The sequence below is a fragment of the Dama dama genome, chromosome 10 (assembly GCF_033118175.1).
Source record: "Dama dama isolate Ldn47 chromosome 10, ASM3311817v1, whole genome shotgun sequence".
NCBI lineage: Eukaryota > Metazoa > Chordata > Mammalia > Artiodactyla > Cervidae > Dama > Dama dama.
This window is the reverse complement of record NC_083690.1, coordinates 20,107,193-20,123,512: the sequence shown is the minus strand read 5'-3', so window position 1 is coordinate 20,123,512 and position 16,320 is coordinate 20,107,193. Positions and strand designations below refer to the sequence as shown.

At 41.4% G+C, this 16,320-nt stretch overlaps 1 protein-coding gene across 1 annotated transcript; it reads left to right on the top strand.

Annotated features, from left to right (window-relative positions):
• The first annotated feature begins 857 nt into the window (after positions 1-857).
• Positions 858-14,632, top strand: ZP2 (zona pellucida glycoprotein 2). Its single transcript, XM_061152987.1, has 18 exons — positions 858-2,573; positions 2,669-2,748; positions 3,685-3,768; positions 4,188-4,282; positions 5,699-5,851; positions 6,554-6,595; positions 6,737-6,901; positions 7,623-7,719; positions 7,805-7,986; positions 8,666-8,792; positions 9,590-9,777; positions 9,865-9,956; positions 10,054-10,178; positions 10,333-10,522; positions 12,092-12,227; positions 12,302-12,398; positions 12,820-12,903; positions 13,891-14,632. Exons 1-18 carry the CDS (start codon positions 2,473-2,475, stop codon positions 14,034-14,036), a joined length of 2,184 nt encoding a protein of 727 aa, XP_061008970.1. The 5' UTR covers positions 858-2,472; the 3' UTR covers positions 14,037-14,632.
• Positions 14,633-16,320: the final 1,688 nt, after the last annotated feature.

Below are 16,320 nucleotides of genomic sequence, written 5' to 3'. Positions count from 1 at the left end.
TCCTAATTAGTGAAATGAGACACTACTTGATTGTAGAGAGCCATGCCTTCCTCATTCTCAAAGTTAACCGAAACAACACATTTGTATCCTTGTGCACTTAGGCAGAATTGATTCTTAGGGGGTCTGGAGCTAGCTGTTCAGTGGCTGTCCCAAGTGCAGCATTGGCTGGGTTGGGCAAGGCAAATGAAATGAATCTCTGGCACACTCACCACCCTCATCACCCTCGCCAGTTCTCAGAGTGGTCCTCCTTACCTCTATGCCTCCTGCTCAGGGCTTTTGTGCTTCCCCTTCATCATGCAGAACCCCCAGTTTAAGGATCTGAGCAGAGCTTCCCTTTCCAAGGCAACACCTCACATTCTGGAGAAAAAGGTATAGCTTTGGGAGAAGCAAGCCCGGGGTGGGGCCTGGGAAGGTGGAACACATTAATCTACTACCTGACTACCATCTTAATAGGTCTCTCTGAATCTTGCCCCTACATTGCACCCTCTAATGGATGGAATGGTCTTCATATCTCTCCAACGGTCTTCTTATCATAGTCTTAACCATCGTGGTAACAAATTACCTTCACAGTTGTAGAAAAAGTACCACTTTTTGGAAAATATGCTCAGGAGTAATTATTGTTATCATGCTTCTGCTCAGAATCTAAATCCTTCCACCACCTCTATCCTCAAAATCCTGCTTATCCTGAATTTTGCTCCCTCTCCTCCATTCCACGGGTATATAATCAACTGATTCCCATAAAGAAGTTAAATTAATCACCAGCAATCATTCATTTTCTTGTCTACTTCCCTTCAGATATTTCCCAAGTTTTCCTGATCATAAGACTCACCTGATTTCTTAAATATACAGTACCCCAGTTTCCTCCCCTGGAGACTCTGAGTCAGCAGCTTTTGGGTGGGACACAGGAATCTGTGATATTAACAAAGAGCCCCATGTGATCATTTTAAAATTTTTAATTGGAGGATGATTACTTTACAACGTTTTGTTGGTTTCTGCCATACAACAAAGCGAATCAATAATAACTATATACATTTCCCCTCCCTCTTGAGTCTCCCTCCTGCTCCCCCATCCCATCCCTTTGGGTCATCAGAGTGTCAGGCAGGGCTCCCTGTGTCATATAGCAGTTCCCCACTATTTTACACATGGTAGTGTAAATATGTCAATGCTACTTTCGCAATAGTCCCACCCTCTCCTGTTGCTGTGTGCTCAAGTCCATTCTCGACATTTGTGTCTTCATTCCCTCCCTGAAGATAGGTTCATCAGTACCAGCTGTGAATGTTTTGATCAAGGAAGTTAGGGAAACCACTACTCTGATGAACAATATTTCAGACACCTGTAACAGGGAATGAAGATTAGTCCTCAAGAAACATCATTAACACATAAAGACATAAAAAGCAACACATAAATAAATAATTGTAAATGCTACCCCACTAACTTGTACAGAATTTGAGCATTATCACCTGTCATGGAATGTGGTCTGCAGACATCAAGGTGTCTCAGTCTGGTCCTGGCCCTGACACCCAGTTGTTAAAGCTTGAGCAAGTTGTTTTCCTCAGTCTCCCCACCTATAAACTCCCAGTTCCTACACAGTATGACATTCTTATTTAGATCACTATTCCTTTTGACCCAGAATTTCTACTTCTAGTAATCTATCCTGAGAGGTAACCAGGGAAATGTACAAGTCCAGCAGATTGTTTATAATAATGAAAACAGCTAAATAATGAGAACAGCTAAACATTGATTTATCTAGGCATTGAATACTATGCAACATTAAAAATGGTAATAGAGATCTTTATGTTTGATATGGAAAATGTCCATGACATATAAAGTAGTAAAAGCAGGTTACAAACATAACTTAAACTTCAATCCCAGGTTGCTATTGTTTTTTTAAGTGCTATGTTTGTAGAAAAAGACCATAGAGTTACACACCTAAGTACCAGGAGTGGATGATTTTTTCCTTTCTCTATATCCTTCTGTAATTGTCTGTATTTTTTGAAGTAAATTTAAAATCTATACTTGGAGGAAAATTATGTTTCATCCCTTTTGAAAAGGTACTTCTTCATGCACATTGCCAGGGTGATATCTACAATAACCAGGAGACCAGAAGTAACTTACAGGAAAGGTTTGCAATTTAAAGACAGTGTAAACAAGACATGGTCTTTCTTCCAAAAAAATCCCACCCCACTTTCACTCTACATTTGAGTTGTAAAGAGTTTGTCCAAAAGATCCTAAAAATGCGCCAATTCATTCACCTGAGCCCATTTCAAGGAACTAAATTGACTGCAGAGCAGCTGGTGGGAAACCAAGGCAAGTGTCAGGAAGGGCAAAACTCTCCTTATTTTAGGCCTTCTGGAAAGGCTCTTCTTCCCAAATCCCTTCCTCTCAGCTGGGAGGGCTAGAGAAGATTCAGGTGACTCCAATGGGGAGAGGGCGGGGACCAGCCCTGCTTCCTGCTATAAAAGCCGGCGCAGCATGCCCTTCTGCCTGGTTGATTGGGTGGTATCTTCGGTCATGGCATGCAGGCAGAGAGGAGACAGCAGGAGACCCTCAAGCTGGTTCCATGCAGACTGGAGGTAATGCCAGGGGCAGAAGGAAGGGGACATAATGCCTTGTCTGCTGAAGTTCACTCCTCTTTAACTTTCTCCCCCATGCCTTCCTGCACCTACAGGTCATTTTTTCTATTCTTCGCCCTTTTGACTTCGGTGAACTCAATAGATGTTAATCAACTGGTGGATCCTGCCTTCCCAGGTAGGCCTCTTGGGTGAGAAAAATGTCCTTGAGCATTTCTCAAATGGATTGCAACTAGGGTGCCTCAATTCAGTTCAGTCGCTCAGTCGTGTCCGACTCTTTGTGACCCCATGGGCCACAGTACGCCAGGCCTCCCTGTCCATCACCAACTCCCGGAGCTTACCCAAAGTTTATGGCCAGAAAACGCAAACGTGAGTTAGATGATCTCCAGTCATTCTTCTGCCTATCTTGATCAAGTCACTTCAGTTTTCCCATAGCTTACCTATAGCTTACTCTACAGCTAAATGGAAAAGCTTGGAAAAACACCTGCACTACTTTCTATTTCCTCATTGCCTCCAGCTTTACAGCACCCAAAGAATAGCAAACCACACACTTAGTCCTCATCTTTGGGAGCAGTCATCTTCAAACACATACTCATGCTTAAGGAAAGCATCAACAGTAACAGGTAAAATCACTTGTATGAGGAGTTTCTCAATATTTTCACCTGACCCAGAGGATGCAAAGTGTCAAGCTATTGGCAGATTATTCAGTCTTTAAAAATATGTTCTTGGAGTTACCTAGGGAATCTTTTAAACTTCAAATTGAAAGATCTTTAGACAAAACTTTTCCCCAATTCTTCACAGACCTACCATCTCCTTTTCCATCAGGGGTCCAGGCTGGTTCCTGCATGCATACTTATTAATCTGAATCCAGGTTTATCCTGGAATACTTCAGAAAGCCCTAGGCATTTCATTGATATCTTCATTACAGTTCTTGGTATCTTACACTGTAGTTACATATTCCCATCAACTTGTAAGCTCCCCAGGATGGGGAATAAACTTTGCCTCTCCCAACTGGTATCCTCCCTGATGCCTATTAGAGAGTGAAAGTTTCCTCAATACACTTCTGTAGGAAATCATGCCTCCTGTGTTCAAAGATGCTTTCTTTGCTCTTCAGGTACTGTTACTTGCTATGAAGATAGAATGGTAGTAGAGTTTAAAAGAACTCTTGGCAACAAGATTCAGCATGCATCTGTGGTGGGTAAGTAATGTGTATTGTCTCATTTGAAAGTCTTACTTAGTAGGAAGCCCTTGGCTCAAGGTCATCACCATTTTCCAGTGAACAGAGTACACAAACTTTGGAGCAGTTGGTGCTCAAATCCCACAATGTCACAGGGTCCTGGAACTGCATGGTGACTCCTAAGAGTGGAAGACCTTGTCTGTCTTTGGAAATCTGTCTTATCTCAGGGATCCCCTAAGAAAAGTCTATCTTCAAGTCACAGCATCTCTCAGAGCTTGGGTTATATCCCAGTTGGGAAAATAAAAAATAAGAAGTGATTGAAGTACCTTAGAAATGGATTTGCAGTCTTTGTTATGTAGTTTTGGTTGGCTCTGTCACTGAAATATAAGATGTAAATACATCTTGGCCATCTCCTATCTAAGCTGCTCTTGTTTCTGTAGATTCCCTTGGTCTTAAAATGCTGAACTGCACTTATGTTCTGGACCCAGAAAAGCTCACCCTGAAGGCCCCATATGAAAGCTGTACCAAAAGAGTGGTAAGTAGTTGAGGAGTAATTTGGAAAGTAGTAACCTAAGAGTTAAAGCTTTGCAGTAGAGCAGTGGTTCTCAATCAGGGTGATCTTTCTCTTTGGTCATCCGAGAGAACATCCTGCAATGTTTGGAGACATTTACCACAGCTGGTAGGGGAGGAGGGAAAGAGCAGCTTCTGGTCATCTGGTGGGTACAAGCCAAGGATATTGCCAAATAACCTCCATTGCATACAGGAACTCTCAATAAAGATATATTAGGCTCAAAACTCCAATGCTGAGCTTACAAAAGCCTTGAATTGAGGCTTTGGGCTTTATTTCTGGCTCTGCCACTATCTATATGTGATTTGAAATAAGTTAGCTAACCTTTCTAAGCCTCTACTTGCTCACTGGAAAATGGATTATGATATCTTTCCATAAGGTATCAAAAGATGAATGACACAAATGAAGGACTAGGCATGACAGCAAATGATCAGACGTGAGCCATTTTGACCTACAACCCTCATGGAAAAGGGGATGCTATTTTGGTGCTGGCAAATGGAGTGCTGGTGCCTCTATGCTGGAAGGCGAGCAGCAGCTGAAAAATAGGATTTTCTACTGTTAAGCAATAGTGCTACCCTATCAGGGTTATTAGGAGCAGTAAAAGAAGCCTAAGTCCTTTTCAAGCTTTATGTGCCAACAATCACTTAAGGAACTTCTAAAGTACCAAATTCATTTAGTTGACTTAATAGGTCTGGGGTACATCCTACAAGTCTTAGGTTTAACTGATTCTACTGAAGATTTCCAGTAATTAAAACTTTCCCTTCTGAAATGACCTTTTCCAACTTTAGGGAGCTTAGGGTTGCATTTCTTTAGACCAAAGGTACACAGAATACGACCTGTGTGTGGCCACAGCCAGTCCATGATCTATGTGTGTGATGGTCATCAAGCTAAGAATGGCTTTAGTTTTTTTAAGCACTTTAAAAATGTTACAAAGTCTAAATATTTACTAACACTTTACAGAAAACTGTTAGTTGATCACTGTTTTAGACAGAGTTCCCTGGGCCAGGGGAAATGGCAAAGATGGCTCTGTCCAGCACCCAGCACAATGGCTGCTAAAGTAGGTGCTCAGTATTTCTGTCTCTTGATAGAGGCAGCAAACCCAATAGGACCATGATACTCAGACATAGGGTGAATGTAAAGGGAAAATAAAAACTGGACTCTGAGCCCTGAAACTCAAGAAACTGTTTTCTGCCAGTGAATGAGTCTTTCCTGGGATATCTAAAGAGGCTAAAGAATCTCCTGGTTTAGGAATGAGGGACTTTCTAGAACTGTGGTACTGATGACTTTTAAGGGTTTTGCTAATCAGCTGAGTCAGATGGTATTTCGGAACCCCCTTTCTCGTCGAAGTTCTAGCACTGTCCTTACTATGCCATTTTCATACAGCTTGGCCAGCACCAGATGACCATCACATTCATGAATGACAATGCTGCCTTTAGACAAGGGAATGTCCTGTATCACGTCAGCTGTCCGCTTATGCAAGCAGGAAGACATGAACAGCATTCGGGATCCACAATCTGCTCGAAGGATTTCATGTCTGTGAGTGAAGCAGGTTAACTGCTTCTCATCCAGCTACTCCAGGGGGAATGTGGTCTAGAGACAGCTGGACTTCAGAACAAGATCTGTATTTCACTACTGATTTGCTATGTAGCTTTGGATTGATTTCTTAACTACAATGAGACCTTTTTAAAATCTGAAGTGGGGGATATCAGCAACATAAGGTGACTTTAAAAACTGACTGAGAAGGTAGATATAAGCGCTCAGCACATCATGTTTAGCAATAAAAAGGATTCAGTCAGTAGCTTGACAAACTGGATATTTATGTACCAGGCCCTATACCAGATGCTAGGAAATAGTAAATGATAAAAACAGCCCAATCACATACTTGTGGACTTTATAGTCTCACATGGCTAATAGCAACAATGGACAAAAATATTCATACTTTATTATAACAATGATGGAACTGCATGGCTTGACAGGACTTAGTGTCTCAACGTACAACTGGAAGGGAGCTTTAGATCTTCCAATTACATTTAGGTCTCGAAAGCTCAATGGGGAAATGATGTCTAAGGGTACTTATAGGATTCTGGTCCTGTGATTCTACTATATCCCACACCAGCCCTCACATTGTAAGAACCACACAGCAGTTGCTCTGGGTGTTTTCCATGTACCATCAGATAACATGACTTCAGAGATCTTCTCCAAATCAAAGCTTCACATCATCCTTTTTCTTTCTTCCAGTTTACCTTTCACTTTTTTCCTGGCATGGCTGACGACACTGAGGTATGAAAGCTATTTTTTTAAATTACAAGCCTAAATTACCTTTAGTTCTAAAGGTGACATAACTTCAATCCTGGTTAAAATACTAAATAGTCTTGGAGTTAAGGTGAGCACCAGCCCTCTAAATGAAACTTTTGCCTTTAGGGTCCCAGACCTGAGATGGGATGGACCATTACAGTTGGTGATGGTGAAAGAGCCCAAAATCTGACCCTTCCAGAGGCTCTAACACAAGGGTATAATATCCTGATTGAGAACCAGAAGATGAGCATCCAAGTGTTATTTCATGCCACTGGAGTGACTCGCTACTCGGTAGGTGTGAAATCTGTTTGTACCACCATCCAGGCTCAGACCAGTATTTCTAAATGCAAGCATAACCTCTACCATTTCCTCAAAGTGAGGTTATAACTCATTCAACAGCCAAGCGCTGTACTAAATACTAAAGATGAGATACAATGGTGAACAAAAAAATGTTTCTTACTTCAATTAGTTTTTCTTCTCCATAGATCTAAATTCACTAAACAATGTGGAGCTCTAGTAGTACTAAACTAAAGGAGGTGTTCTATCATTGCCAAATTTAGTGTTTACAGAAGGTACTGGCATTTTGGGGACCAACAATCAAGATACTACATTAAATCAGTTAATGTGCCAAAAGTACTTAGAACAGATCTTGGCACCTACATGTTCAAATATCAGCCATCTTAACAATACTGTTGTACATTGAGTATAAACTGCTGAATCTTAAACATTACTCTGAATACTGATACCGTAAAAGAGTCATAAAACAAGAGCTCTTACTGCTGAGAAATGATCAGCTACAGGTCATGAGTAGAAATCACCTTGCCAGATGTTATAAAGTATAAGATTTTAAAACTAGAGCACCTGAAGAACAACTATAGGGTGAAATACCTGAACTTACTTGGGCCAAGATGGTGCCCGATAGTTGAGTATGTTTGCCCTGACTATTTCTAGCATTGATTAAAAATTCAAGTAACTCAAGTAAACCAATGTCTTTGAAAATGCCTCTCTTCAGCAAGGTAACAGCCATCTCTACATGGTGCCTCTGAAGCTTACACATGTATCTCCTGGGCAGACGATTATCTTGTCATCACGACTCATTTGTGTTTCAGGTAAGGCCTAGGAAAGGGCAAGTCCAGTTGTGAGACATTGTTCTAAGGGCTTAACCAAAGCTGACCATTGTGTCATTCCTTCTAGATCCTGTGACCTGTAATGCCACACACATGACTCTCACCATACCAGAATTTCCTGGGAAGTTAAAATCCATGAGCTTTGAAAATAAGAATATTGCTGTCAACCAGTTGCACAACAGCGGGATTGTTATGGAAATAGCAAATGGCCTCAGGTTGCATTTCAGCAAAACTCTCCTCAAAACAAAAGTACGTTCCATTGAACCATAGCCTTTTAGGCCATTGTGATTTGGCTGCTGACTTATCCATAATTCTAATTGCTAGTGTTAAAAAAAAAAATTCTAAAACTTGGGAGGCCTCATTTGAACAGCTTGCATAAGTAATTCTCAAGTAACTGAAATACACTCTCAAACACCAAGTCTTTTTCAACTTCAATGGAAGTTTTCCTTAAGTGTCTTCATTCATTGACGAGTACAAACTGCTATTAAGCATCTAATGATGAACCTCTCATGGCCCATTAAAACAGGACAATTTGAGCCAAACAAGTGTCTCCTGCTATCCTCATGAAGCTAGCCTTGAATGATGCAATTGCCAGGGACACAGAAAAATCTTATGTTGGTGTATATGTTGCAACAACATTTTATAACTCCTGGATTTGCAGGGTACTCAGCTCTTTAGAGGTTGAATTAACAGATCAAATTCCTAGTACAAAGAGCATGCAGTGCTGGGTACTTTAGGGCATGAACTTAGAGAAATTTCCTGCCTCAGGAAGAATCCAGTCTGGAGAAGTGATGGGATCTCTTGCTCTGGTTTAAAGGAAAACCATATTCAGTCTGGAGTGTGCCTTGCAGATTTCAGCATACTTCCTTCCTATCTCCTGTGCCTGCTCAACAGGCTGTGGCTGCTAACTGACATTCTTTCATTTCAGTTCTCTGAAAAATGCCTACCCTATCAGTTCTACTTATCTTCACTCAAGCTGACATTTTATACTCAACTGGAGACGGTATCCATGGTGATTTATCCTGAGTGTGTCTGCGAGTCAACAGTTTCTATAGGTAAAGATCATTTTCTTGAATGGTTCCTACATTCTACATTCTCTCTTAGCTCTTACATGGGTGAAAGTGTACAAGAGTTCAAACTCTATACTGCTTATACTTTAAGGAGAAACAGAAGACTGGTTAGACCACAAATAGCAGTCTAAGCTGCTATGATAGGAATCTAAGTAAGAGAACATTTCCAAAATACACATACAGGAAGGTTTCACAACTGTCTAATGTTTTTAAGCAACCTGGGTGTGCTTCATGTTAGAAGTCTGAGCCCACCATCTAAGTAAGATTTCTTTAAATCTGAAACTAGAGGGACTATGAGTATTTCCCCAAACTCTTAAATTCCTCAAAGAATATAGGTATTTGCTCTTGTTTACTATTGCCTCTGTGTTCCTTTATTTGTATCAGGTCAAGTCAAATAGGAAAAATTAGTTGCTGCTTCAACTTCCCCTCAAACCACTAAGATCTGTGAGCCTTGAAAGAAGGAACACTAGGACACATGGCACTACACTTCAAGCCGCATCAGGGTTTCATCATGGGTTTCTTACCCCTCTTGGTGCCTCTTCCCATGTCTCCTGCTCCTTCCTTTGGATGAAAAATCCTTCTCGGATAGAGCAAGCCTCACTGCTGTCTAGGTACCTTAGGGCCTCCCCTTGTAATGCAAGCTGCTTGTCAAGTTATTTTCCCAAATAGACTTAAGACAAATTCTGTTGTCTCCTGATGAAAATCCAAACTTCACTACATGTCAAGTTGATAATGACAATAGTCACATGGCAGACATTTTTTAAACTCCCTCCACTATATAGTTTCAGGTGAGCTATGTACTCAAGATGGGTTTATGGATGTCGAGGTCTACCGCCATCAAACAAAACCAGCTCTCAACTTGGACACCATTAGAGTGGGAGATTCCTCCTGCCAGCCAACCTTTACAGCTCCATTTCAAGGACTGGTAAAGTTTCACATACCCCTGAATGGATGTGGAACAAGACATAAGGTTAGTATAAGATTAGTATTGGCGCATAGCAAGAGATTAAGACTTACCTTTGAGATAACTAACCACTTTCTCTAACCTTACTCTAAGTTTGAGAATGACAAAGTCATCTATGAAAATGAAATACATGCTCTCTGGGCGGATCTTCCTCCAAGCACAATTTCCAGAGATAGTGAGTTCAGGTGTGACACAATTGCTACTTAACTTTAAGTGCCAGAATAAACTCGAGCAGTCTTTTAACCTAAAATTCTTAATACCCCCACCTACCCACTCTTGCAGAATGACGGTGAGGTGCTATTATAGCAGCAGTAACATGCTAATAAATACCAACGTCGAAAGCCTTCCTCCTCCCGTAGCCTCAGTGAAGCCAGGTCCACTTGCCTTGACCCTGCAAACCTACCCAGGTGAGACATCATAACCTAAAAAATCTGCTTAAATACTTTCAGGGGACTCTTTCCTAAAATGAACTTTGCACCAGACTAGAGTAGTAGCGATGCTTAAGCTTCTATTGCAACCGTCAACTACTTGAGTACCAGAGTGGCTTCTACTCCATTTCAGATAATTCCTACCTGCGACCGTATGGGGACAAGGACTACCCTGTGGTGAGATACCTCCGCCAACCAATTTACTTAGAAGTGAGAGTCCTAAACAGGACTGACCCCAACATCAAGTTGGTCTTAGATGATTGCTGGGCAACATCCACCAAGGACCCAGCCTCTCTCCCTCAGTGGAATATTATCGTGGATGGGTATGTATTCTCCACATAAGGTAGTCCAGCTAATCAAACTGCCAGTAAAAAAATAATAAAATGCTCTGGGGCATGAGAGGAGCACTATATCAAAGGCCCTGATTTTTGTTCTTATTTCTTACCAACCAGTCCTCAGTCTAATAAGTTGACTCAAGTCTTTCCTATTACCCTTGAATCTAGAAGGATCCCTCCCAAGGAAACAATGACTTTAATACTCTAACATCTGGAAAGAGAATAGATTTCTAGTTCCTATTCATTTATTGAATAACTTTTTTGCTCATTGTTAAGTCGTGTCTACTTCTTTGTGTCCCCCTGGACTGTAACCTATCAGGCTCTTCTGCCCATGGGATTTTCCAGGCAAGAATACTGGAGTGGGTTGCCATTTCTTCCTCCAGGGGATCTTCCCAGTTCCATTGCCAGGCAGATTCTTTACCACTGGGGAGGGTGCATTGAATGCATGTGTGTGTGTCACTTAATCGTGTCTGACTGTTTGTGACCCCATGGGGTACATAGCCTGCCAGGCTCCTCTGTTCATGGAGTTCTCCAGGTAAGAATACTAGAGTGGGTTGCCATTCTCTTCTCCAGGGGATCTTCCCAACCCAGGCATCAAACCCAGGTCTCCCACATTGCAGACAGATTCTTTACTGTATGAGCCACCAGGGAAGCCCATTGAATAACTACCACATGCCAAAAAAACAGTGCTATGTACTCCAGATGCATTATTTAAACCACAACACTCCGTGAGGGCCACTAGCCCCCTCACTTCATAAAGAAACCCAAGCTTACTACTTAAATAACTAGCCCAAAGTAATATTAAGTGACAGGACATGAATGGACTTCCCCAGTTGCTCAGTTGTAAGGAATCCACCTGCAATGTATGATCCGCAGGAGACCTGGGTTTGATCCCTGGGTTGGGGAAGATCCCCTGAAGGAGGGAATGGCAACCCAATCCAGTTCTCTTGCCTGAAGAATTACATAGACAGAGGAGCCTGGTGGGCTACAGTCCATAGGGTTGCAAAGAGTTGGACACGACTGAGGCTACAACCCTCTGCTAGCATTTAAAATAAAAAATGGCAGTTCTCTACCTCTTATCAGCAACATGTACTAACTGCCTGGGACATAATACTCAGATTCATAAGAAATAAGCCATTGTCATCTGAAGAGTTACATAATTCTTGATGAGTTTAGTTGGCATACAAATAGGTATTGACACTATAACGCAAAATAGAAGAAAACAGCATAAGTAACTTATAACTTCATGGATACTGTTGGTTGGTCAAATCAGAGGTATATGTAATAAACTAAAAGTACAGGCAGAGGGTCTAAAGGAAGGCATGGCAACCCACTTCAGTACTCTTGCCTGGAGAATCCCCATGGACAGAGGAGCCTGGTGGGCTACAGTCCATGGGGTCAGACTTGGACATGACTGAGCGACTAAACACAGCACAGCACAGGTAGAAGGTATAGTAATAGTCTTGAAAGTGTTACACGTGACTGAATTTGAGCAAATGCTGAGTTTGAGCCCGAGGTGAATTGAGCTGATGTCCCACCCTGAAATGTACCTTCCAGCTGTGAATACAACCTGGACAACCACAGAACCACCTTCCATCCAGTTGGCTCCTCGGTGACCTATCCTAATCACTATCAGAGGTTTGATGTGAAGACCTTTGCCTTTGTGTCAGAGGCCCCGGTGTTCCCTCACTTGGTAAGTGATTAACTAGTTACCTGGGACAGGTTGACTGAGACATCAGTTCCACTCAACTCTTATCTCCTCTCCAGGTCTACTTCCACTGCAGCGCCTTAATCTGCAATCAGCTTTCTTCTAACCTCCCCCTGTGTTCTGCCTCTTGCCTTGTGTCATCCAGAAGCAGGCGAGGTAAAATTTTCATGTCTTCACTTGATGTGAGTTTACTTAAAGCAGGTCTCTTCCTTTGAGAATTTAGGAATGAGTGCTTTGTTTTTCATCCACTCCAAGAGCCCAAGACACCTAGGCGTCTATGATGGACAGGTTTGCAATCAGTCTCATGGACAAGTTTGTGTTTGCACATGAACTTGTAGCCTGATCTTTTGAGACCCCCCAAACTATTATTCTTCCTGAGTCTAGGTAGACTCTGAACTTTGTCTTCTGTTATTCTTTGATAGTTCATCCTGTTTTTACAGTAAGGTGTATGCTCTCTCCTGTGAAAGGAGGCAAGATTACATAGAGCAGGGACTCCATACAGAGTAGCTCAAGGTGTTCCCTCAAAACACTCCTTACCACTACTTGTTATCCCAGAGGTCAAACTGTCTGTCTTCAGCCACAGGGGCCACTGAGGAAGAGAAGATGATAGTGAGTCTCCCAGGCCCCATCCTCCTGTTGTCAGATGGCTCTTCATTCAGAGGTATGGAATTAAAGCCTTAGGTAACGTTTTTTAACTGAAGCTCTTGGTTTTATGTCAAACTTAAGTGTACATAGATAACATACGTGTGTGCTCAGTAATGTTCAATTCTTTGTGGCCTCATGGACTGTAGCCCACCAGGCTCCTCTGCCCATGGAATATTTCAGGCAAGAATACTGGAGAGGGGTGCCATTTCCAACTCCAGGGGATCTTCCTGACCCAGGGATCGAACCTGCTTCTCTTGTGTCTCCTGCATTGGCAGGTGGATACTTTACTATTAATGGCCACCAGGGGAGTCCACAGATATCAAGGGCTTATGATTAAACAAGAGAATGCATCTCTCCCCAGCAACAGGTTCTGTCAAGTCTGTGTACCCTTCCCAAAATCCCTTTCCCACAAGAAGGATCATTTAGTCTACCTACTATACAGGGACCTCTCATTGTTTTGTCACTAATGCCAGATTAGAATCCTTAAATCTTGGTCCTCAAATATTCGGCCTACTATAGAAGAATTTCAAGCTATGTTTCTTTAAAAAGACTAATAGGTCAGAAAACATGTGTTTGCTATTACAAAACTTTAGTCTTTATGTTAATATATCTTCATCCCAGATAGTCTTTAATTTTAGGCCTAGAACTTGAAATTAAACTCACTTAAATCACTAGCAACTAACTGCAAGAAATCATGCACTTGGGACAACTAACCGTATATATCAGTGCCAGAATGTTAAACAAGCTGGGAGTGAGATCCTTCCAGGTGTCAGCCCATATGATCTGCGTGAAAGCAAGTAGGAAGTGGGAACAACCGTGGGAGTGGAGTAAGGCGAGGAGGCTTGCTTCAGGGGAAAGACTATACTCTTTTGCAAGCTCCCAAGTGAGCCCTCTGAAGCTTATTTTCACTTCCTTCTCTGGGTAACTTTAATTGTAAAGCTTCAGCTTCAACTTAAACCAAGTGTAAGTGATCTTAAGACTTGAATGTCTGTTTCCTTTCCAGATGCTGTGGGTTCTAAAGGGCATGGGACTCCTGGATATGTTGCTTTTAAAACTATGGTTGCTGTAGTTGCCTTAGCAGGTGTTGTGGCAACTCTAAGCCTAATCAGCTACCTGCGCAAGAAAAGAATCACAATGCTAAACCACTAATTGTACTTTCAAATAAAATGTGGAAGTAAGCCTCTTGCTTCTTAAGTTTAGATGGAGTTCAAGGACTCTTTCTTGCAATCATTCTTCTTTAGAGACTATAGTACCTTTCCACAGTCCTTTTGAAAGGCTTTGTTCTGTGTGGATGTGAATAAGGGTATTCCTGACTTAATTCCTTCCTGTCACCAGCTTTTTCTGCCCTCTACCCCCAAAACTGGCAGTGCCAGAGAATTCAATAATGGGACTTAGTGACAGTCCACCTCTAGGGGTACATCTAGGTGACTTTAATGTCTTTTACCCTCTCCATTCATATATACAAGATGAGGGCAAGTCACTCCTAATCATTCCAATGAGTAGACAACTTCCTTGAGAACGTAAGGGATTCAGTTATTCTCCCATGCATTCCCAATCTAATTAAAGACCTGCACTCTCTTTGGGAGATGGAAAGGAAGATTCTAGCTTCATTAAGAGCAATTACAACATTCCTGGTCTCATTAAAACTAAACAGTTCAACATGAGCCTCATAGCTGAGCCTGGAGAGCTGCTTTCCCACTACCCAGTACTCAATTATTACTTCCTCCTAAGGCTACCCCCTCTTAACTAGGCTGTAATTATGTCAAAATGACTAGTCTGCCTCACACTGTAGCTCTAACAAACCATATTCAAGATATCTAATATAGACATTAACTTGTATCCTTCAACTAGAAAAAAGGCTGGATCTAAGCCAGAACTGTGCTATGAAAAGCTGTATAGCCTCTGAATCTCTGTATATAGTGGAGGTAAATAGAAATATGAACATCTTTAGCGTTTGAACTTTACCCTTCAATTGTGACTTGTCATACTCCTGAGTTTCTCAAAACCTTGAAAGAATATTATATATACTTGGCCATCTTGTAGGTCTTTAATGATGAATCCTCTGCCTTTTGCACAACAGAGCCTTTGATTCTAACTCCTTTTAAGAGTTAGATGATAAAATTCAACCCTGGTATAGGGAAGGAAACAACTACACTGATAGTGTACAAAAAACTTGTCTTCCTAGAGTAATAAGGTCAAAATTCAGGTTCTCATGAAGACTATTTTTTGGACAGTGCTTTATAAGAGAATAAGGCATTAGTCTGTCACTGATAAAAACAAATGGTCTTGGATTCAAACTTTCCTGTGGCTACATCATGTTAGTGTTACATATTAGAATCAGACATATTGCATGTGCTGCATGCACTTCTTAAAATGGCATTTAAAAACTGTTGGCTACTTAAACGGCTTCCAGATCTCATATGGTAGGCTGAATAATGACCACCCCCAAACATGTCCACATCCTAATCGCCAGAAACTGAATGTTGTTACCTAGTCATGGTCCCAAAAGGACTTTGCAGGTGTGGTTAAGAGTCTTGACATAGGAAGGTTATCCAAGGGTGCTCAATCACAAGGCCCCCTGTAAAACAGACATTAGCATCAGAAAAGATGTACCAGTGGAAGCAGAAATTAGAAGGAGGTTGTCCACAAACCAAGGAAGGTGAGATGCCTAAAATAGCTGGGAATGACAAATGGATTCTCCCCTAGAATCTCCAGAAGATCACAGTCCTATTACCCCATTTTGGACTGTGAACCCCAAGGATATAAAATAACTCAAACCATTACTTTGTATTAATTTGTTACAGCAACAACAGGAAACTAATGCACCTTCGAAGAAGCTGCTACTTAAAACTTGTAAAACACTTTGCTAGAAATGCACATTTTACAGATGAGCAACTTGAGCCCTAACAAATTTGTCTAAGATATCAGTATGTTGATAATGGAACAGGAGCCTCGCATCCCCAAGATGGTCTATTTGTGTCACAGGCCAGAATAAAAAATGATCTGGGCCTGAAGGCTGCCCCAGGGCAGGTTGGTTCTGATATTTTTGCAAAGGCAGAAATCTGAGAGAAGAAAGCCAAGCGGGCTATAGAGCAGCTGCTGGAATGAACACGTGTTGCCATGGTAGCCTGAAACAAGTGTAATGAACAGTTGCTTAAAGTCGTGTTCTCATAAAAAAAAAAAAAAAAAAAAAACCCAGAGTTAGTAGAAGCAAAGCATAAAGATCAGAGAGAAGCAAATGAAAAAGAGAGGAAGGAGACAATAACAAAGATCAATAAAACCAAAAGTTAGTTCTTTGAGAAGTTAAACAAAATGACAAATCATTAGCCAGAGTCATCAAGAAAAAGAGAAGACTCAAATAATAAAATTAGAAATGAAAAAGGAGAAGTTACAACAGAAAACAGAAGTACAAAGGATCACCAGAGACTACCAT

Bases quoted from the DNA above. Each gene is read 5' to 3' on its own strand.
- ZP2 (XM_061152987.1), top strand. From the start codon at position 2,473: ATGCCCTTCTGCCTGGTTGATTGGGTGGTATCTTCGGTCATGGCATGC. The intron at 5,852-6,553 runs GTGAGTGAAGCA...TCTTTCTTCCAG, and splicing joins GCTCGAAGGATTTCATGTCT to TTTACCTTTCACTTTTTTCC. The intron at 8,793-9,589 runs GTAAAGATCATT...TCCACTATATAG, and splicing joins CGAGTCAACAGTTTCTATAG to TTTCAGGTGAGCTATGTACT.